Source organism: Streptopelia decaocto (assembly GCF_964273445.1).
Source record: "Streptopelia decaocto genome assembly, chromosome: 5".
In the NCBI taxonomy this organism is placed as follows: domain Eukaryota; kingdom Metazoa; phylum Chordata; class Aves; order Columbiformes; family Columbidae; genus Streptopelia; species Streptopelia decaocto.
This window is the reverse complement of record NC_138659.1, coordinates 42,472,834-42,496,838: the sequence shown is the minus strand read 5'-3', so window position 1 is coordinate 42,496,838 and position 24,005 is coordinate 42,472,834. Positions and strand designations below refer to the sequence as shown.

At 36.9% G+C, this 24,005-nt stretch overlaps 1 protein-coding gene across 1 annotated transcript in view; it reads left to right on the top strand.

Moving 5' to 3' along the window:
- Nucleotides 1-24,005, top strand: part of GRID1 (glutamate ionotropic receptor delta type subunit 1) — a gene marked incomplete at its 5' end in the record, with an annotated part of 523,307 nt that overhangs the window by 379,444 nt on the left and 119,858 nt on the right. The window contains one exon of the mRNA XM_082052805.1: nucleotides 17,459-17,512. Coding sequence (XP_081908931.1) covers nucleotides 17,459-17,512 — 54 coding nt within the window. The remainder of the gene's footprint in view (nucleotides 1-17,458; nucleotides 17,513-24,005) is intronic.

Sequence of the window (24,005 nt, the reverse complement as noted above, 5' to 3'; positions counted from 1 at the left end):
GTCATATATTTAAATGCAAATGAGAAAATTCTACTGTGACAAAAGGAGAAAATTGTGTTGGTGATTTCTGTTTTGAAGAGGTCTTTGATGATTTATCATATTTACTGCAGTATATTGTTTCAGCTAATACCATACCTCCTTAAAAAGGTATAAAGTCCTTTCAAATTTCTTTACAATGCTTGTGGTCAGCCTTGCATGAAAAGGCCATTTGTTCTTCCTGTATTAAAGCTTGTGCTTTCATGTAGTTCTGAGAATTTCCTATTACTGTAAATTAATTTCACTTCATTAAATGGTTAGGTCACAGGCAAAGGAATAATAGCAGTCAGAGGCACAGGAGATTACTGGTTTGAATAACCATAAATTAGCACTCACCCACTTTTTTTCTAATATCAGGAAGAAGCTTCTGCCTGTCAAAGCTATTTCATTAATCAAAAAAGCCTATGAATGTGAACTTTAAAGTTAGACAAGATAAAATTATTATCTACATGAGCAACATTTTAGAGTGTGGAACAATGGATTCTAGTCCCTATGGGAGACAATGACACGATGGTAAAAATGCAGTTTTCTGTGTTACTTTGCTGTTATTTCAGGTCATTTGTGGTTATTCAAAGTCATCCACTCAGCAGTGGTACATTACGCATATAGGGGCTCAGTTTTGAAGAGATGACTCCAGAGCATGAACAGTTTGTTATTTAGATATTAATTTGTCCTCTTATGTAAATTATTGTTTATTCTGCCAAGATATTCATTAAAGCTGTTGCGGTACTTTTCTCCCAGAGGAAAAAATGATAAGGTCTAATGAAAATGTTTTAATGAAAACAGATAACTGGTGTTTATTTCGCATTCTTTCTTCTAATCCTGGACCAACACTTATTGAAAACAACTGAAGAGAGTCTGACTAATTTCAGTGGTTTTCTGATCAAAGCACTAATCTCTAAAGAAAGCTGAGGGGAGTCATTTATCCAGGATCCACCTCCCTTTATACTGAATAGTGAGAATTGAAGTAGCATAAGAGACCCTGAAAAGCATCCTCAGTGCAGGGGTTTCAGCAAAGACTGTAAAACTGCCCTTTGAGGATCAAACTGGAAATGATATGGTCAGAGAGGCTGCATACAGGGTGTTATAGTTGCAGGGAACAAATTAGCCACGAGCTGTTTGAGTTGTGGTGGATAGCACTCTAGCATTTTCTCTGAAACCTCACACAGGGCATAACACTGGTGTGGAAGGACATTCCCTCTGCTGTCTCTTAGCCAGCCCCACTGTCACCTCTCTATTGAACAAACAGGGTGAAAATTTCAATTATTGCCCTTTCTGTACCAAAGGCAGCTCCTGATATTGAGTCTGTCTCCTCAGCTTGGAGGTGTATGTGGGATGGAGAACTCCAAAGTCATAGACCTGAGTGGGAGAGAGAGAGAAGGTGTATTTCCAACAGGGTGAAAATTTCAATTATTGCCCTTTCTGTACCAAAGGCAGCTCCTGATATTGAGTCTGTCTCCTCAGCTTGGAGGTGTATGTGGGATGGAGAACTCCAAAGTCATAGACCTGAGTGGGAGAGAGAGAGAGAAGGTGTATTTCCACAGTGGGGATTCTGGAAACATTTTAGTGGTGGCAAAACGTTGTCAGCTCTGTCAGAGAGTGCAGGCTGGGGAAAAGCTGACAGGACTTGCCTTGCTCTGAAAATATTGCATAGTATTAACTGTGTGCCTTTGATACATCCAGATAGAAGGAGTGGTGATGCTATGTTCTGAGTTTCTACTTGTACTCATGCTTGTCATTAGATTACTTGTTGTCAAGATTGATCAGTAGTTTATCATTGTTTCTTTCTTATCCATACTGTACATGATTCTATATCGTGTAACTAAGGGTGGCATAATTACTCAGATAAAGGATAATTGTTCAAACATTTACATATGTAAATTCTAGAGGGAGATTTGTATGAGCCAAATTAGTTATAAATTTTAAATCTTATTTATTTAAAAAATATTGTACCAGAAATTTACAACCATTTTGAGTTGCTGTCACTTTACTTGAAAAATTGAAGGAACTTTGATTTTTGCATCAGACAGATGTTTCTAACATCTTTCTTTCCAAGGCTTCTCACTTTTGTGGTAGTAGTTCAAACAGTGATAAAAACAAGACATCTCACTTTATTTCGCTTATTACCATAATAATTTTTTTGAGACAGGTTTTGAACCTTCCCTGGTAATAGAATGGAATAGGAAAGCTTAGGAATGTATATACTGGTCTCCCAAGCTGCCCAGGCATGTAACTGAACTGCAGGGTTTGAGAAGCAATCAATATATTGAGCAATTAATCATAAGTTATTAAACGAATGACAAAGTACAAGTTTTGTAAATTAATTATGCTTGGTAGTCACAGAGAAGGACCCAGGCCATTGTGAAGCCTGGGAAAACTGTACAATATTCTAGTTGTTTTTAGATTACATGATAAAGCTGTTTAAAATCCAGCCTGGGGTTATGGTTTTTTTGGTTGTTCTTCATCCAGAATGTGTTGTAGTAATAGAATTTCAAATAAGAACAGTGTAAGAATGGCAGACAGTTGTTTTGGTTGATTTTTGTTGTGTTTGGTTTTGATTTTAGTTTGGTTGGTTTTTTTTTCAAGAAAGTATATTTTTTCAGATGAATTTATGGTGCTTGGCTTGTATGGCAGCTCTTCTCTGTGGCAGAGGGTATTTGGAGGGGTATGTATGCACATATGCATAGCTTTTACACAAATAAGACTATGTATTTGTAGTTACGCTAAGTGAGAATTGAGAATTACAATGGTTATAAATTTCTGTTTACTGAAGTCAAGAAAAAAAGGTCCTCCTCATTGTATAACTAGATGGGCAGATGGAGAAAAAAAATAGGCTTTTTGGCTTTTGAAACCAGGTGAAGTTTTGTGTGTTTATTTCTCACAGAATAATTTCAGGTGCTGCAGGGTCGCATAACTGAACTGAGAGGGTGAGAGCTGATGAATCCTGTAATTGTCAAGTATAGAGGCAGAGCTCTCTGAGCAAGAAAGTTCAAGTGTGAGGAGAAATGGTATTGGGGTATCCAAAACTGAATAAAAATAGTTTGGGTTGGAAATTACAGTAATTTTTGAATATACCTTATTAAGACTAATATGCCCTATTTAGCCAACACTCAAACAATGAGAGAGATGTGGCTCAAAATACAAGGATCTGTCTGTCTTTGTAAAAAGAGCAGGAAAATCTATGGTGTAGTGTGTTTGCACAGCATCTGTAGACTCTTCAGTCGATCCAGGAGGCAAGAGGAAAAAGGTGGTATAGAGAGAAGAGTTTTATGTTTGTAGAGTTTTATCTACAGATGGGGGCAAATGACTCCATCTATCTCTGAGTCTGGAGAAACTGTTATAGCTGGTGAGGGTTTCAGAATAAAGACTTGTTGGGTACTTGTAATTAATTTGGAAATAAATCTTTCCCTGCAATGCCAAACATGGAGTAGCTAAGGGAGAGCAAAATAATGGCATAGGAGTGTGCTGCAGTCTTCTCACTTGACTGATGGGTTTTCTGTCTCAGCTGTGCAGCACAGATAGGTGAGTAATGTCTTGTGCTTGTTGAAAGGGGCTGGAAGAAGTCTGCTGACAGAGACAGCCAAGGCACAGCTTTTAGAGACAATTGCTGAATAGACTTAATGAAAAGAAACAAGGAACAATGGGAGGTTAGGGAGGTGATGTTTGAGCATGGCACATGGGCTGCTGTGAAAGGCAATTTGCACAGCGCTCAGCCATGTGGTATCTTGTCTGACACAGTTGCATGAAGTGGTGAAATGTGCTCTCAAAGGCAAGGCCAGAGGAAATCTAGCAGGGAAAATGGCTTGTTGCCACTTGTCCCAGAAGCGTTGCCCTGGCTGGGAAAGGTGTCTTTCTCCCAGAAGCCAATAAATGATGACAGAAAAATGTACGTGTTCAAACTTTTTCAAAAGGACCACCCTCCTCTGTTTTCTTATTCCTAAAGCCACAGAAGGGAGTGAATATACGACATTTATGCAGAAGGGAAACAAACTGTGTGGCTTAATGTTTTATACTGTTTTCCTGATAGGTGTATAATTTGACCAATAAATCCTACTTAGATATAGCCAGACTTAAAAATCAAAACATACACAAATAATTTTTGTTTGTTAGCATAGCTACTAATACAGTCCTGCTCTTCTAGACAATGCAGGTCCCTGGAAAAGTTGCAACAGTGTTTTGCCTACTTGTATCAGTCTTAAATTTATGACATTTTATGCATGTATATATGTGTGTATCTATCTGTCTAGGCACACATATGTAGTTAATTATTCTTGTACATCAAACTTGAGAAAATTTGCTCATTATTTTCCAGGAAGTTTATGGTAAATTTGAAATAGTGTTTATGCTTGGAGCTGAATATTTTGAATGTTAATGCTGGCTTTAACCTGAGATTATAGCCTCCAGTTTCTTTTCCTCCTTTTCCTGTTTATGTGTCCGTCTCCAGACATCTGTGTGCATATTCATATTTGTAGGAGTGTATCTACACACCTATGTGTGCACATACAAGCACAAGTGTTTATCTACCCAGAAGAGAAGGGCAGGGTAATTCTGGGTTATGGCCAGAAAGTTTTGGCTGTGAGCTTCAGATTCACGAAGGAAAAATACTTCTGCTGCCTTCTGGCATTCAACTGAAAACAATCAAGCCACAGGCTTAGCCGTAGCCGCAGGCATGACACAGTAGGATATAATTTGTAAATGCAAATTTGCAGTGATATTCTCATAAGTTAAAGTTTTGTTTGCAGTTTGAATGCTGTAATGGAGAAACCCATAAAAGGCACTGATTTACTTTTATAGCCAAGAGTACACATCTATAAAGTGCTCTTCAAGCAGAGATATCAATTGGGACAATGGTAAGAATGTATTTCTGGTGAGGGTCTCTGGGACTCTGACAGTACCTCCAAGCGTGTGTTATCTTTTCCCTCTGTGATGAACCCTTTTGATGCTACTGAAGGCAAGAAAGGATCTAGATTTTTAAAACAAGGATTACTGTTGAAGGCCTCAAACAAGGATGAGCTCTTTGTTCTGTCGTGTGTTATGTATAATAATTATAGTGCACTTGGTTTCTCTGCTTTAATTTTCAGCTGCAAAAAGTCTAATACTACATCATTATTAACTGTTTTCTTCTCTGTTCTGTTGAAAACTCTTTTTATATCATCTTGGGACTCACCAGTTTGGGACTGGTACCAGCCTGATTTGAATACCATGCATAGTAGAAGTTGTGAGGTTTTTTCCCCTCCCCAGAACTCTGCCGTGCCTATTTTCATCAATAAAATAGAGGCAAAGATTTTTTGCTTATGCTTGATGTGTATTTGCTATAAATATAGTTCAATTTCTGACTATACTGTCATCATATTTATAGTATTCTTCTTGCTGTTTTTACATCTTGCACTGCTCTCTCTGTTTGGATGTAGCTGATAGTATATCCTCATTAACATATCTTTATAGTCTCACAACTAAAAGTAGTTTTAGAGACTGAGCCCTGCATGTTCTTTAATATTTAAACTTCTCCTAGTAGTTTCAGACTTAGCCCCTCAAGGCCCACACTGAAAGTCTCATCTGAGAGAATCACATAAGAAAGGTCCATTTTAATTAGAACATTTTCAGTGGTTACATTCACTGTTTCTTTTTACAACAAGCGTTTTTTTCTGTCTTTTCGTCTTCCTTAGCTGCATCTTACTTTAATTTGCACTGAGCATCTATCTCATCTATGTATAAATATTACTTTATCCAGCAGTAACCATACAATGACACCTGACCTATGAGAAGAAAGATTTATTTTTTTTTAGTTATTATTCTTCCTTATTTGTTTTCTGTCTCAAGACTGTATTTCTTGTTCTAGCTTGCTGACCTCTTTCTTCTGTGCTCTCTGTTGACAAAGCCAGTCAACTTGTACCTCTTGTACAGGTCCTGGGACTTGGCAAATCTCCAGTCTTAATTTTATTTCCACCATCTAGTTCGTGGTTATTTCCTACCTTCCCTGTCCCTTTTTTTTTTTTTTTTTAAATCATCTGTACGTTGTCTTCATCATCCATAGGTCTCAGCCCTTCATCTTCCTCTGTGCTTGTGAGGTTCATCTGTTATCCTTTCTTCTTGTCTGTTTGCTCTGTGCAGAATTTCTGTTCCTCTGTGCAGCTATCTTGCCCTGTTACCAGCTTTTTCTCTTGCACTATTTGATCACTCCTCTGTTTTATCTTTGTGGTCACATGCTCCAATGCTGTTCACAGGTATTTACAACTAACATCATGTCAAATTAGTGTTTTCTTTCCTGTGTGTTCTCTTCAAAAAATTTCTTAATTTCTCCCATGTCTCCAGAGGTATCTATTGTCCTTAGTTTTTCCATTATTTTAACCATTTAAGGATGTGTCTTTGTTCAGTTTTTTCAGCTATTAACATTTGTTGTCACATTGTTTTCAGCCTCCTATAAAACAGGTGTAACCCTGATATAAAACTAGGGTCTATTCTGGTGTCATCTTAATTTCCTCCTCTCTTTATAGTTACATTTAACTCCCACAAACTTCCCGTTTTGATACCTTCTGCTTATTGACTTTCCAAGACACTCTCTTTTAAAAATTTTCCCTATGTCAATTTTTGTTTGTTTTTTTTGGGGTGTTTTTTTGGGGGGTTTGCAGTTACTCATCAGCCATGGCTAAGGATACCTACAATATGCTCTCCTGTACGTGACTTTTGTCTTACTTAAAGTTCAGTGTGCCCAGATGGATTCTACAAACTGGAAACTCTGACCACGCTACAGATTTTATGAACAAAACTATCATCAAGATTTGGTTCCTGTTTTCATCTTCCAGAGATTTTCCCTCAAGGAGGAGAAATTTCATGCCACATTCCCTGTTCCCTCTTGTGATGTTTCACAACGTGTTACTTTCACTTTATCTTCAGAAAAATAAGTTAACATTTGTCAGATGCTTTCATATACTAGTCTGAAATCTGAATCCCCTTTCATGGGATATACATTGAAGCAATTTTTGTTTCCTAGTTATAGTTTGTCATGAACGCAATTGTTAAATTAACGTCTGTGTGCACATCCTATAAACTATGTGTTGATTACATAATATTCAGGGACTGTTGTTTTTTTTTCCACCTCAGCTGATCATAAGAGGCTTAAAACATAGACTCATGGTCCTCTATAAAAATAATTGTGCATAAATGATATACCATACAGGGTATTTTATTTTTTTTTGTCAGGGATGTGTAGGCTACTTTAATTAAATGCAATGGAAGTTTCCCTTGTGAACTCTTTCATACCTGTGTGAATAGGATAATAAAAATAAGTGCTAAGGGTAGCATATCACAATCAAACATACACAGATTTTAAAATGAAAAACTTATTAGTTTCACTTTTTATTTCTTTTGGTTTTGTATGGAAGCTCGGGTACATGGAAATTCTAACACAAATCTGTGTTTTATATAAATTCTACCTTAGAAACAATGGGAAGAAAATACTGTTTTCCCTGATGTCAGAAGATAAGTTGTTGCTCCAGACAATGTAGAAAGGTTCGTTTTGAAAACCCCATTTGTCTACAACTTTGCAAACACTATGTGAGCTTGTGTTAGTTAGAAGAAGTGGAAATACTTTCAAAGGATGAAATATGTATTTTTAAATTAGTAACTGTTTCATACACTTCTGAAAAACTACATGCAAGCATTTAGGAAAAGTCTGTTTTCCAGTCAAATCTGCTCATGTCCCATTACTGTAATATATATCTTTAATATCATTCTTGCTGCCAAAGCTTTACCAGCAGATAAAGACCATCAGTGATGAAATAACCACAGGGGCTCCAGTGCATCTCCGCGAGCTTTGAGGAAGTGTGGGTGCAAAACATGATTGGTTTTGACCCAAATGGTGAATGTTTGAACACCTACTTGGAAGAAAATCTGTGAATAAATGTATATTTATCTTTGCCCACTTCTCACTGTGGTGGCTTTTTTTGGTGTATTTGTACACTGTGCTAGGTTTTTGTTTGTTTGTTCCCACTGCTTAGTTTTGTTTAGCCTGTAAGGCTTTGCATAAGTCATTAGGGCTGTGGCCATACAAAGTTAGCCCTTCCATTACCACCATTGCTGCTCCCCAAGGGAGGCTAGAGCAGCCGGAGTTATCACTTGGCAAGTACACGGAAGCCAGGTAGACTCATGCAGTATAAAGAAAAGCAAATACTCCTTCCTCAGGGAGAGTCTTGTGGTTTGAGATGGTTAAGGTGATCTTTAAGGTGTTCTTTAGTGCTCACACAGCCTGGGGCACTGTTTGTGCATGTAAAATACACTATGACTGACAAGAGGGTCCTCAGGCCTGTAGGGATTTTGCTTTATTTATGTATTTATTTTGCAATTTAAAATAAGACTGCTGTAGGTAGAAAAGCACTGATTTGAAAGTGATTATGTTTGAGGCTGAGGCAAGGCTAGCATCATCTTTCCTTTAAAATCAGACAGGATCTGTAAGGAATTTAAAAGAAGAGATTGCATGCATGTGAACAGATGAAAAGATGAATAACGGACAGGGTAACCTTTGATGGGGATATACTTTTATAAGCTTCTACAGTTTAAAACCCCACAACCTATGTAAAATAACAACCTTGCAGTGTGATTGGCAACTTCGTGCCATAGGCAATGAATCAGTATTAAAACCTTAAGTTCATGAAAATCAAAGTGGTCTCTTCACCCTATGGCTGGTTCTTTCAGTTTAGAGTTTATGTGATACACAATCTGGGAGCTTCAGCTATCATACTGTCAAGACAAAGGAGATTTCTTTTATAAGAAGAAATTAGGAATATATAAGTTGTTTTCACTGTTTGGTGTTGTGTGCATGTTAGAAAGATAAGAACTTTGCATCTTTCCTTAATGATACAGTTACCATCCTTAAAAAATAAAGATCAAACTTTAGAAAACTCTGTGTAAACTCTATGAAGTTATATTGAACTTCCAGTGCAAGCTGAAGTCAGAGCTTAAGTGATGGTTCCTGACTGGAACTGAGAAAGCACAGTGCATGAGACTGGTGGTATATACTGAAATGTGTCATACCTTGACCATGGAGTGACTGCTTGTTTTGAGAATAGAGAGAAATCATCAGTGCTGAACATAGATTTATTTACCCAGAGTCTATACCTGAAAAGGTATTTGCAACCTTCATACTTATGTCTAGTCAACCCCGTGTAGCCATTTCAAACAAACAGAAAAACTGCTAAATCATTTAAGTGGTGATTTCTTCTCTTAAGGGGAGGCAGGAGGAGAACCTAAGCAAACCAACCAAAAAACCTCAAACTTCAAATGCTGGCCAGTTCTGTTGAATTTTAGTTTGTATTCTGGACTTTGGCTCTTCCAGGAGTGCAGCTCTCAACAAAGCATTACAAAATTGCCTCTAAAAATCTTAGACTTTTTTATAGCATACAGATGTACAGACCTGTTATCTTCAAAAAGAAATTCAGTGTCTAATTGAGCAAAATTTAGTTGTTATTTTCAAATATTTCATTGGGTCTTCAAAGGCAACTCAATGTGTGGCTTTGGTAAAATTTTAAGTGCAAGATTTCTGCAAGGTTATGTTCTTTAGTTAACATTCATGTCTTTACAGAAATGTTACTTTCTGACAGCTGTGCAATTATCCAGTGTCACCACCATGCCACATAGTTAAATGGTCAACAGTTACCATATTTATAAATAGTATGTGACATTTGAGCTTTGTAAAGTAAATTCTTCCTGAATGCTTTTGGAACAGTTCCATACTGTACTTCACTTTTATGCATCATTCAGTGGAATATGCATTAAAACGAATGGCAACAGAGCTGGAATATAATAAGCATTACCTATAAAATAGGAGTAAGATTAAACAGAAATCTCAAGGCATTGCATTGAAATGATTAAGGCTAAAACAATAGGCAATGTCACATGTATTACAGTAGTTACTCAAGAACATTACAGCTCTGTAGCCAGAAGAAGTTGCAGTATATAGTTCATTTTCTCTCACTCTTTCTTATAAGTTTCTTCATCTCCAATGTTTCTCTTGATTAACATTAAACTTTTATGTAGGTTTCCTTCAGTGTAGTTTTTTCTGATCACCTATGACTTAAGTAACAGGCAACTACTGCAGTACAAACTTTAAAATATGTTATTACTATATTTATTTTTGGGTTATTAGCAAATCATATTGTGCCAAATGGCATGTACACCTTCTGATTAGCACTTGTCAACTGTAGGGGTGTGTGCTAAAAGCTGGTGAAGTTTTGGGTCATATTTACTCCTGTTTGCATGATACAGCATCTTAGCAAGTGAAAATGAAAATCAGTTGTGGATGGTATTAGAGAATTTACTCTGGGAAGTTTCTTCCTCCCCCCCCTCCCGCCCCTTTTTATTTATTTGTTTTGTCTTGATTAGGTTGAGTTATTTAGCTTGTGAAGGAACTGAGACCAAGGTCAAGAAAGGACCATCTTGTATCATTTGGACAGAGACTATAAATATTACAGAGTTCGTTGGAACAAGAACACTGGATAGCTATTCCAGACTAATAATCAGACATCTGAGTAGGAGAGTATGGAGATCTATAATGTATGACTGATTTGGCCTATGTTTTGTGTGAGATTGAAGCTGAATAAGCCAGGTTTATAGGCTTATACTACTGGAGGCAATCTCGTGATAGCCTTTCAATAATTACTCTTGCTTCACCAGTATCAATGAGGGAAGAATAGCTTTGCTTAGCAATACAGTTCTGCAGAAGAGTAATGAGGAAATATCAGGCTTTGTGTGAGTGAGGTTTTTAGTAATATGTTTATAGAGTGTAGACTAAGAATGGAGTATTACACACAGTGAATTATCAAGAAATGTGGATATTAAAAGCAAGTAATGCTTGTGGTTCATTAAGCACTTGTACAAAGCTCATCTGTACTGAGATTCAGAATTGACAGCTTCTGTTGTAAGTGTAGGGAAATCATCTGTGTCATTGTCATGAAGCAGTGATCACTGAAAGCCAGGGACTTAGTGAGCCTGCTAAGTGTTTTTTAAAAAGTGTGTATGTACACATTTCTAGGTAGATGTTCAGAAAAAAAGGAAGAATATAGAATTTCTGGCAAGGCTTTTTTTCTTAGAAGTACAAATACTTAATGGAGAATGATGTTCAGTAAGAAAGGGTCACGTTCAGCGGATTTTCTGATCTGAAAAAGTATGTCATAGAACCTCTTTAAGTTCCCATTTAACATTTAGAGAAAAAATTTCATAGTTCACTTTGAAATGACTGAGAAATTTTAATTAACCTGTAATAGATGAGAAATGTAAACTCACAGTCCTGATTCAGTTTACTGCAACTGCATTTTTTGTCTTCAAGATTCTTAGTCCAAAATGTCTTAGTTTTGTGACTTTTCTTCTAGAGTTGGATTGTTGTACTGTGGCCTGGAAAATTTTGTTTTAATCCCTGTACTAATGGTATCATTAGCAGTTAAGCTTTAGAAACAGTATCAGTTTGGAGTATTCCTTAGTACATTATAAGTATTATAAGAAGTTTTTTAAAAATTATTTTTATATATACTTTATCGTGGCTTGTAATGCTTATTTTCTTTCTTTATTTTTAATTTATTAAACATTGTAAGATTTATGTTCCTCTGGAGATGCTTAGCCAAGAGATGTTTATTTAAAATGCAAAATAAAGAAAGGTTCTAATGAAATACAAGAGACTCAGTAACTGCTACAGAGGAATTGGTTTTCTGTGAAGTTCTATTACCTATGCAAGCCACTTCTGGACATAAACTGCACTATTTTAATTGAAGAAGTTTCTAAATATAACTTGGGTGTCTAGGGGATATAGACTGAATGCATCTGCTCTACCATAATTGACTTTTTCATACCTCCTGTATTAACTTATTTGTATCCAAGACATACATAAATCTTCTCAGATAAACAGGTGCACTTTGATACTATCCAATTAACTACTGTCAGATGTACTGCATTGCAAACTTGGTCTGTATCTCCTCTTTGGGATCTAAACTGGTTCCCTGATTCCTAAGATGTCTTTCTGGACACTTAAATCAAGAATAAAGCCACTTTAAGAAACGTAAGTTTTTAAAACATAACTGCATTGAAAGGCAGCAGCTGAAGCGAGGTTTGATTCAGGCTTACAAAATTCTATAGAAGATAGCGGCTTTTCTTTTTATTTTTTATTTTTTTTCCATTGCTGTTTTACAATGATAGATTTCAAAACGGTTCTGAAGAATTTTTCTTATTTTTATGGTGGGAAGAAAAAAAACAGTAGTACAATAATTTCTCCAAGGATGTGAAGGGAAGAAAAAAAAAGCTGCTTTTGGAAGCAGGTCACTGGCTACAACCTTGCTTGGGACAATAAGAGCTGGAAACAGTTTTCTTTTGAAACCTGTCCAGTGGAAAATGTAAAGTGAGCAGGTAATGAATTGTAAGGGTTGAGAGTGATCCCTTAGGAAAGGCTTGCAAAAAGCTGAGATTTAGACCCCAACCACTTCTTTACTTATACCTTCCTTAAGAATTATAATAATTAAATAATTAAGAGAAAATAAAGAGAGAGGAAAAAAAGAGGTTTATCTGTCATTGTCATGCTGGTTGCTTTAGAAATATGAAGGGAAGGATGACAAATGAACTCAGAAGAACCAGAGATTTTTGTTATTTGCCTGTGATTAATCTGTATCTATTTTTCTTTTGCTTATTTCATAGTAGGAAAGCTGACCTTGAGTACTTCCTATCCTCATCTCCCACCATCCCAGTCTCTAAAAAGAGCTGGGGTGTCCCGCAGGCACCTGCAGTCACGCACTGGCTGGCTCGCCCTGTGCTTGGTTTTCTGCTGTAAGCATCTGAGGGGCTGGCAGGGCTCTGCAGTGGGGCTGCGAGCTGGAAGGCAGCTGCGTAGGAGGAGTTTGTAATGGAGCCTGGTTCCCAGAGCTGTGGATCTGTCTGCCAGTGCCTCCATGGAGCCCTCACTGTGTACCTGCTCTTCCCTTTTTTTTTTTTGGAATACTATGATGCTCTTTATCCTCACCATTAAGGAAAAGGATGTGCAAGTAATACGTTTTACTACTTTGTTATCCATTCTAACAAAACACTCTGGTGGTTCTTTTATATCATGGATTTCAGGGTATCAGCCCTTGTTTCCAAAAATGTAGACACAACAGGACCATCTGTGTTTGCCATCTGCAAGGCATTTCCTTATGGGATCCCAGGGTTGGTTAAAAGGCTTCCAGACATTCCTCCTGCCTGTCCCCCTGGGTACACAGTAAGCATACAACAGGTTTTTAACTATAATGTAGATGTATGTAAGCCTAAACTCTTCAGCACATCCTGCTGGTCCTGAACCACGATCTGCCTGTGCCTGTTTGAACATCCACCAGCATCTCCCTAAGTTGTGTGGCCTCTCATACCTGTATTCCTTTCTCCACATCCTGCTTGCAGCTGTTAATGCCAAGGGACTGACCCTGGCAAGAGTGTTGTGGGAAAGACTGTTCCTTATCACTATCCACCCATTAAACCCTTGGAAATATTTTTGTTTTCCAATTTTTTGAGAAGGTCAGGAAAGGATTCTTTCTGCTCTTTTTTTATTTTTTTTTCTTTCCCTGCAGAATTACTTTATTTCTGAACATAGTGGTATTTGTTGCTTACTTTCCTAACTTCTTTTAATCCTGCAACTGCCATTAGATAAAATAATAAACCAAGTTACTTATTCATAAAGGCAACCTAAATATTTGTACTCCGCCGTATTCCCATAAAATAATGTTGTCATGGATTATTGGCATTAAATTATTTTGAGTTATACACTTAAAAGTAAACAAAGCCCTATGCATGAAAATACCTTTGATCATTTTTCATGAAGCATCTTATTCTTTTCTTTTATCATTGTTGGTATGAAGTTTGAAATCTTAATGCTTGTATTTTGATTTTCAGTGTCTCCCTATTTCATTTTTATTGACAATGCTTTCTACTGAGAAATCATAAACAGTTTTCTACATTCACTGTTCCTCTTCCCCTCTTCCTAGTCTGGCATGATTCTCATAATATCATTTATATGTTGTCATTAGTAGTGGACTGCTGAGTGAATTATAATTCCCTTGTTTTGGTTCTGCATTTTAACATTTGGCTATTGAAATGTGGTTGAGGAGGAGGAAGGACAGTCTCAAAATTCCCTCTTTTTTTTCCAGATTTGTAGAAGGTATTTTTAGTTTAAGAGAAAATAAAGGAAAGATGCATGTTCTTCAATTTCCAGTGCATTGTTGATCTCAAGAGCAGATTTTCTATTTGATAGAAATACTGTGAGGTATTACTCCCAAGTGTCAACTAGACCCTATGTACATGTAAAGTATATAAAGAACTAGGATATTTTGCAGCTATATTAATAACTTTTTCATGAAAAACCCCATAACATATTTCAGCACATGAATCCTGCCCCAAAGATGGCAGAATTTTTCCTCAGCCAGTGATCACACAAATTCCTAACCTACTTTCTTTAATATAGGGTGCATTTATGGAATAGGCTGTAATAAATCCTTCAGGATGTTTCTTAAATTATTTTTTTTTTTTCTTTTTGAATGGATGGAGGCACAAGCTTTAACAAATAGCAAGATCTTGAACAGCTTGAATAATTAAAAACTAATTAAAATGTGTGACTATAATCTCCCAAGTGCTGATACCTTTTCCTCTTTAAAGAAGAAAAAAATCCATAAGTTACAAATATGTAATTTCTTTCTTATTCTGAAAATTTTGAACAAATTTTCTTATGATATCATAGCAATGTCACAGGACTTTGCTCTTCACACTGCTTAACTTCCAAGAGCCTCCAGCGATACACCTCCAATACACCAGTGCTGTCAGAAGGTTGAAACCTTTCAGATGTGTCTTTCAATGCTTCATTTTAGGATTCTTTAGGACAGCAAGTCTGTAAATATGGTGCAAAATCTGAAGCACAAAATGCAAGAAATATCTGCTTCTTCTCAGCATGTCTGGGTTTAGAATGATGCTTCATGCTGTGTGTTCCAGCTCTAAACAGCAGACATTAATAGATATTTAAGCTTGCCTACTTACAGTTATGTTTCTAAATGCATTTCCAGCTTTTAGAGTGCAGAGTCATTGACTTCTGTAGGAAGTGCTGGATGGTCTAGCACTCTGATGACTAAAGATAAACTCTTAGCAACCTAAATTTAGGCATCTTATTTTAAAAACTTTGGCCCAGATATGTGAACCCACAAGAATGAGTTACAATAATTCATGTCAAATTCCCTGGCTCTTGCGGCTCCCTAGACTTAACATTTATTCATACAAATTGCTCACTGTGGTGGATAAATCACAAAATGTAGCCAATGCAATAAGTCTGCACCTGAGCATTATTTAGTTCTGCTTTGCTAATGTTGGCAGCACTTTGCTTTTGCTCTATATGTTACAGCACCTGGCTATTTTGGCTTTGTCTGAATATGTCAGAGGGGTGAATAAGTTGAAAATCTACAAGTTTTTGCCCTCCCTTTCATTACTGCTAGCTTTCCTAATAGCTGCAGTTCCTCAATTAACTGGTCGGTTTAATGTTCCTGCCAGCTTAAAGGAAACACAAGGGAGACAGTTATCAAGGGAGACAATTTTTCACTGCATGCTTAGGAGATGATTATCTTGTCAGAAGTGTTGTCTCCAGTGGTTCTCATCTGCTCTGACACCAGGGGCAGTTAATTTCCCATAATGCTGCTGCTGCCGATGATGAGAAATACTGCGCCCTGTCCGTGTTGATTTTTCTCTTTTGACTTCTTTGCGGTTTTTTGTCTCTTTAAAGGAGTATTTCACCTTGTGGACATGAGAAACAGGTTGAGGTATGTGTGGTGCCCACGGTTTTCTTTTAGGTTTGTGGAGGCTGCACAAATGAGTACAATTTTAAAACAAATAATTGTTTTTTGTTTTTTGGATTTTTTCATTATAAACTAACAGTCATGTTAAAAATGTTGGTGTTGGCTGCTTAGCCAGTCCTTGGTTTGTTGTTGTTGCTAAGATCAGGTAACAGTACTCCCTTTGCCTATATTAAGGATGGATACCTTGTCATTTCATTGCAGCCTTATAAGTCGTGGGCGTTTATTCTAAGCGAGTCATCTATAGTCAGTGTCATGAGAGAAGATGATTCATCCCATCTGACGATAAATATCTGAGAGGCTTATTATGCAAATGTGTTCTGGAGGGGAAGGTGGTTGATGATGTTCTTGCTCAGCCCAGTGCCTCAGTCTACAGAGCCTCTCTGTACAGGTGCAATTGTTTTTGAGGCCACACACAATGAACAGGGTGCAGAAATTTTCCAGGTTAAAAAACAGTAACTGGAAGCATTATGTTAATCTGTATTTGTTTTTTTTAAACCAGGTTCATTTTAGTGATTCATAGGGCCATTTATAACACAGAGATAAGAATATCTGTTCAATGAATGAGGTCATATTGGCACAGAAGAAAAAAGTGGCTGAAAGCAGGGACATTGAAAACTTTGTGTCATGAGCTGACTCCTGAAATACATGTGAGCACTGGGACTGTCCGGTTTTATTAGGTGAGATGAATCCAGAATAGTTGTTTAACCATGTGTTGAGCAAGACATTAGCAATGTCATTATCACTGTAGTGTACACCTCTTGATGCTTTATTGCTTTATTAGACTATATAGAATCTTGGAGTGAGCTTATCTATGTCAAACAAGATGGGGCAGTTAGAAACCTCTATGTATATTGCCCAATCCTTCCACTGAAGTCCTCAGTACTGGTAGTGCTGTTTGTGCTAGCAGTCTTCCCTAATTTTAGCATCTTAGTGAATCTTGAGGATTATATGTGTACAGAAGCTGTCCAGTGAGATAGGCCTTTTGTTATAATATGTAGTGATTATACAAGTCCACACCAGGAAGTCAGAAAAGTGTTCATGCGAACCATAACTTTCTCTTGGGTCTTATATAAATATGGAGAAAGGATGACTCATATGAACTTCAGAGTGGTGTTTTTCATTAAATAGGTTAACTAACAGTTAAACTATCAGAGGTGTAATGAGGCAGAGACGTTATATTTTGGGAGGCATATTGACAGGAACCCCGGACTACTTGGATGCATTAGATATATCATACAGAGTTAAATGTCATGAACTGCATGTTCTGTGTGCAGTTGTCCATCATAGGGTACCTTACCATGTCGATGTACCATGCTGCACCAATATGCTTTTGTGGTACATGTACAGAAATTCTTCAGGGTACAGGGTACTTTAAATACTGAAGTCAGAAAAATGTGACTACCACCAATAAGATACCATTCCATGAAGCAGCAGTGGAAGAGATGAAAAGAGCTATACTGAAACAATGTCAATAGCAATGAAAGCAAACAAAATGAGCATTATAGTACCTTTTTATGTAAGTTCTGTCTGGAATATGTTTCACATGTTTTATTTATTTTTATTATTGTATTTCTTTTTATTTTTTGTAGGCTGTGGAAACCAACCTTGCATCAAAGGATAGTCACTGGGTCTATGTAAATGAGGTAAGAAAGTCAAAAGAGGCAACAGAGCTTTGTATATTCACTCATCACCACCTTTTTTTGTATATGTTTTGACACATCAAACTGAATATACACTTAGCATATTTGCGTTTTGAATGGTACAAAATACAAACTCTGTGGTGTCATTGCTTGCCTGTCTCAGTTGAATTGGCATAGGTTGAATACCAAAGGTCAAAATAAAGCTTCCAGTATACCTTGCAGCAGCTGGGAGACTTTATTTTTACCTTCATGCTGACCCTATTTCATTGGCTATTTAGGAAACAGAGAATATCTCAAAAGAAACCTCAAATATATGCATCTGTACCTGCCAGAATCTCACCCTTTTCTGCTGTGAAAGCCCACGCTCAGATAGCAGGAGAGAAAGGAGTGCTGAGACCCGTTGCAGACTTAGCTTGTGCAAATATGTATTTACATGACACACAGGTTTTCTCTGGTGCAGAATTATGTTACTCTTTTGGCCAAGTTCCAGAATAGCAGAGATTTAAATGTGATTATTTATTTTACCTTAGTACCATGATGCCCTAATGGGAATCAGTGGAGACTCATATTTAAAAAGAATAGAAAGCTTGAAAAATTGTACCACATATAATAATTTATAAATCACTGATTGTTCAGGATAAATGGCACTATTGAATATATTTCTGGTTTTAATAATGATTCCTTAAAAGATAGTAAAATATCTAAGTTAAAAAGAACCGTGCTTACTGTTTTATTTTTATATTATAAATGCATAGCCTCTAATTTAATAACCAATTCCTTTTTTAATTTCTCATTTCTTTCTTTGCACCTAGCTGATAATTTTGGATAGGCTACTTTTAATAGTAGCTATAAATTGTATTGTGTGGCATTAGAAAGGCTCTGTATTTAAATAGGGGTTAGGGAAAGTGTGTGAAATCTCTGCTTATAAAGGCTTTCTAAATTCTTTCTAGTCCTTGTTACATTTAAGTGCCTCCTGATTTGTCAGCTGCAGTAATGACCCACTACAAAATATCAGCCAGATGCCCAGGGAGTCAGTGTTTATGTTCACATAAAGATAATACAGTGGATATTTCCCTAAACATTTATAGAGAGGGAGTGTTTGTGGATTTGTTATTGCTGCTGTTACTGTTCAGATGTTAAAACTCACGTCATGAAGCCTGAATCTGTAACATCACAAATAAACCATCAGCACTCAAATACATCACACGGGGTGTCATTTCTGCTTTTATTTTCTGAACTTTAATTTTTTCTCTTTTATGGTTAGACACTGGGTTGGGAAGCTATGCTACAAAAATGTAAATCTAAAGTATAACTTTTTAGTGATAAATAGCAGTGTACATACTTATAAATATCTCAAAATGCTATTAAATTCAAACAGACAATTACAGAATCTTTTCACATTAATGAAATTTTGAAGAACCCTTTGCAGGTAAAGAGAGGAGGAAATGTCTTGATTATCCTTTTTTAACAGCAAAGTGCTGGTCTTTGTGTGCTTAAAACTACTGTGAAGAAGATATGTTAAGCATGCACATGGATGTATCTGTAGAAAGATGGAAGTTCCCTAGGGCTTGCTTTTCACTTAGTAGTGTGCGTACCCCCACACTAGCAAGAGAACAGACTGATTGTGATTTCCTTGTGTATATTTCCATTTGCTAACAGTGAGAACTGTATGGGTACTTGATGGAAAATGTTATTCCTTGACTGGATGTTCATTGGTGCTGTGATTTGCAGAATACAATTAATTTGTAATTCCTAACAATCAAATCAGCTCTTTTTTTGTGTAGTTCCACATGAGTAGCAAGAGAGATGTAGTCCATTCTGTAAGTGGACCAAATAATTAGCCAGTCCTTTTTTTCTCCCAGAGAGACTGAGGATCCTACACTTTTCTGTTCACCTTGTGGTCTCTGTGATCTAATGATCCCATTTTCAAGGAAAGAGAGGTACAGCGCTAACTGGCCTGAAGGGGCAGCAGTCAAAAAAGAACACAGTGACAATTTTCATTGACATTCCTTGAATGAAGTGTGTTGGATTGTAAACAGGTTCTTTAGATCTTTCTCACTTCAGGGAAACATTTAAGGGCCTGGTACAGGTTAGGCTACTGTGGTACACTGATCTTGAGCACCTTCTCACAATCTGTCCTGTGTCCCACCTCTTGTCAAGCCAAGGAGGATCTGAACCTTGGACTTACCTTGCTATAGTAAGAATGACTGTAGAGGATGATATTATTGTCTTACTGGAATTTAATCTACTTTACTCTCTCTGTATTGACAATCCAATAAACATTTGGGTTGTTTTGTTTTGTTTTGTTTTTCCTTCTGCTTCTGTCCCGTGCCACAGGATAGGAGCTAAGTTTTGGAGTTTGAACAGATTTTGTCACTTTAATTTTGTTAGGCAAGCAACACCACCAAGCTTGTGATGAGCTGACTAAAACTGTATGGTTGTTAATCCTACTACACAACAAATGAACAAATGTGGAATATAAGAGTTGATCTTAAAGTACAGAGCTATACTGTCTCCCAAGATCCTGCATTTGCTTGCTTCCAGTAACCCAGGTCTCTGTGCTAAGGTGTTTGTTCAATTTGGATGCTATTTGTAGAGTAAAAGGACCCAGCCATCTTTAGAAAAAGGCTAGTGAATTGGGAGGTAGATTCACTGTATGGGGTTGGAAGGCTGAAACATTACATGGTAACTCTTTCAGAGTAAGAGAATACACAGGGATAGGTCTTTGCAGGCAATGTCCTCTTTGAAGCCAAAGCCACCAATCCTTACTGTTTTAAAAATATACATTTGTAAGTACGTCTACTTTTCTCATTTTGGACATTTTATGTTTCAAACTTGCAGAACTGTCAAAAGTAGTGAAGGTTTGAGGGAAAAAAAAAGAAATGTACTTCTAACCACCCTTCCCCTTTTAGATGTATATTTCATCATCTTCACTTTTATTCATCTGGATATACTACATCATTCCTTGCATTCATTTAGGTAACTCTTCTATCTGAATTCTACATGCCAAGTAGATTTTTAAAAGCAAGAATATATATGATTTCTGTATAAATCTTTGCAACAGCAAACAGCTCTTCAGAACAATGACTGGTCCATGCTTAGCTTTGTCTCTGGAATAGTCCAAAACAATTTATTACCATGGACTGTGTTGGGAGTTGCCAACAACCAGCAATTTTGAACCTAAAGAAGAGCTATTAGAAAATATATGGTATTTTGCTTGTATCTTTGCTGTTTATGCCTTCAAGTGTTGATGAAATGACCTACCAGCTTTGATAGATGTGTGCTAGTTCTTATGGCATGACTGGCACAGTTGTATATGCTCCCCCCACCCCTCACTTTTGGGTTCTTATGTCCTGTCTTTTTTTTTTTTTTTTTTCCTTGTTTTTCTTCCTTATTTTTATTTTTGTCTTACATTTCCTTGTCTTTGGTGCCTGACATCAAGCATCTCTGTTGGTTCCTCCTGACATTTTTCATTCTCCCCTTCTCTTCTTCTGCCTGCTCAGAGAAAATGCTGTGCATTGCCCAGGGCAAATGTCTGTGAGAGAGGCACAAGAGCAATACTTGAAACTGAATTTGTATGTAGTTGTACTAGGAGCAATGCTATAGGAGTCTGTGTCTGCTTTTTTTTTGTTAGCAGTAGCAGTATGTCTGGGAGTATAAATAGCACTAGAAACTATGTTTTCCTTTTTCTGGGACATTTCATGGTTTTGAAATTTTCTCCATTTAAGGAGAGAGAAAAAGATTTAAAGACAAGTTCTGTAAAACTGGAATTTGGAGAAAAAAATATTCAAATTAAGCACAGTATTTTTTTCATTCATATTACAGTATCACAGTATCACAGTATGTTTGGGATTGGAAGGGACCTCAAAAGATCATCTAGTCCAATCCCCCTGCTGGAGCAGGAACGCCTAGGTGAGGTCGCACAGGAACATGTCCAGGCGGGTTTTGAATGTCTCCAGAGAAGGAGTGTGGTCTAGACAAGTAAGTGGTAGTCAATGGTGCGGAGTCTAGTTGGAGGCCAGTATCTAGTGGAGTGCCTCAGGGGTCAGTACTGGGGCCAGTATTATTCAATATATTCGTTAACGATTTAGATGAAGGAATAGAGTGTACTATCAGCAAGTTTGCTGATGACACTAAGCTGGGAGGAGTGGCTGACACACCAGAAGGCTGTGCTGCCATCCAGCGGGACCTGGACAAGCTGGAGAGTTGGGCGGGGAATAACCTGATGAAATTTAACAAGGGGAAGTGTAGAGTCCTGCATCTGGGCAGGATCAATGCACTTAATTCTATTTCCAAGTTTCTAAACATTCAATATTCTTACATTTAAATCAGTAAAGTACACAAAGCAGTCAACTACTCTTCATGGAAAGGGAATGGGTACTGAATTTGACTGATAATTCAAAAGCGTTGTTTCACCATTATCACATCTTTCCTTTAATTTATTTTTTCAACAAACTTTCATCACTTCTCAGAAGTTTAACTGGAGGTTGTAGGACACGGTAAGACAAAGCACAAGGTTACTGGTTGAAATAGGAGATAATTTTTTGTGAAGGACAGGTTGGGGTGAAGAGAAGACAATGTAGTGTTACATGTTCAAACTGTACATACTCGCTCTGAAGCTAAGGATGAGTGAAGTTCAAACTTTTGACTAGTGGCATAGAAATACATTGAGGAAGACTTTTTGAAAGTGCATTTTTGACAAAAATACCTCAAAGACAGGAAATTGAAATAATGGATGATTTTAATTTCCCTGACAGTTGAAAATTTGTTATTGGGACATAGATAAGTCTTCACAATTTCCTGTGATTGACAATGTTATCCCTACATATTTAAAAAGTTCAGACAGATGTCAGTTATGATTTCATTATGGCTAAGGAAGAATGGGCTAAGGAAGTTGGAAGATAATTGGTGTGAAATGGATCATGAGACGTTGGCATGCACTATTTGAAGAAGAGGAAGAAGTGAGAAAAGGAGAACAGGAATAATGGACATTAGCAAAAAGAATGTCCAACTTCACAAGTTTAGGGAACTTGTAGTGCTTTTGGAAAGATAATATGATGAGTAAAGGATGGCAAAAGAACTGTAGAGTTCTGTGAAGATGAAAGTGTAATAAGATATCATTATGGTTGTAATTGGTTATCTGTGAAGACCTTGAAATCTGAGAGGAATTCTAAAGAAAAAGTGCTGAAAAAAGGGCTCAGGAGTAGTGTAAAGGAGTAACCAAGTAAATTATTATAAAATGAGGCTAAGGTGCAAAATGACTTATACCAGCGGTCATAAAAAGCAACAATAGAAGTTTAGGCATAGCAGAAGATAAAGAATAAGGTGATCACTTAACGGAGAAAGGAAATTTTAATATTTTTACTGACTTACTTGATGCTGGCTTTATAGAAACTATTAATTTTAACCAGACTGTTAAAAACATTGTAATAATTCCAGTTTATTTAGATAAATCTAAGGCATTCCACCAAATGAGATTCAATATAGAGAGTATTTTGCGTGTGGCTACAAAATGACATATAGCTGGTGATCATCTGCAGCAGCAACTTAGAATCCTTGTGGATAACGAACAGAATATTAATCAAATTGTTGTGATCTTGCAAGACAAGCAAACCTAGTCCTCAGGTATGTTACTGGAATCATGCTTTGTAAGATAAGGGGGGCAATTATTTTGCACTGCTTGACATCAGTTTGGCCTTGTTGGAACAGTATTGCAAGTTTTGGGCAAGACACTTTAAAAAAAAAAGAAACAAGAATGTGCAGAACAGTTTTGAAAATCCAGAGCAGAGCACCTAGTATGATGAAAGCTCAGTAAAATATGACCCATGAGGAAAGGTGGAAAGAATTAGCTTTATCTCCTATGAAACTCAGCAGACAGAGCAAAGGTATAGCAGAAGAACAGATATAATTAGAAGAAGAACACGATCACATGTTCACTCTAGAAAGATAAAGGAAATGCAATTTAATCTTCTGCAGTAGAAATTGCATTGAGTATTGGGAAATAGTTAATGATCTAAATATGATAATAATGAACAGGAACAACTTCCTTGGTTACTTTCTTCCATCTCGCCATCTCTCTGTCTTCAGACCTGGTTCTGATATTGTATTTTTATTCTTTATTTTTCCTACTCACATTATAGAAGCCTGCTAAATATTTTCAGATCTCAGTTTGGAAAGACAAACACAACTGTGTTATGAACACCACTGAGAATTTTCTGATCTGCACCTTCTGTTCTAGGTCTTTCCACATATCTTTTTTTACTAGGGGTATGGCAGTGGCACTTTGTAAAAATAGTCACTGCATATACTTCACATTGAATCACTTAATACTTTTGCTGACAAACATGAAATTTCTGGGAACTGTGACTCATATTTGATTTCCAATCAGCGTAGAACTCCATCCTTCTCTGTCTACTACTGGGCAAGCTAGAGTGATTGCGTTTGACTAGATACTCTCAGCCAAATCCACACTTGGGGTAGCCTCAGTGGTTTGACT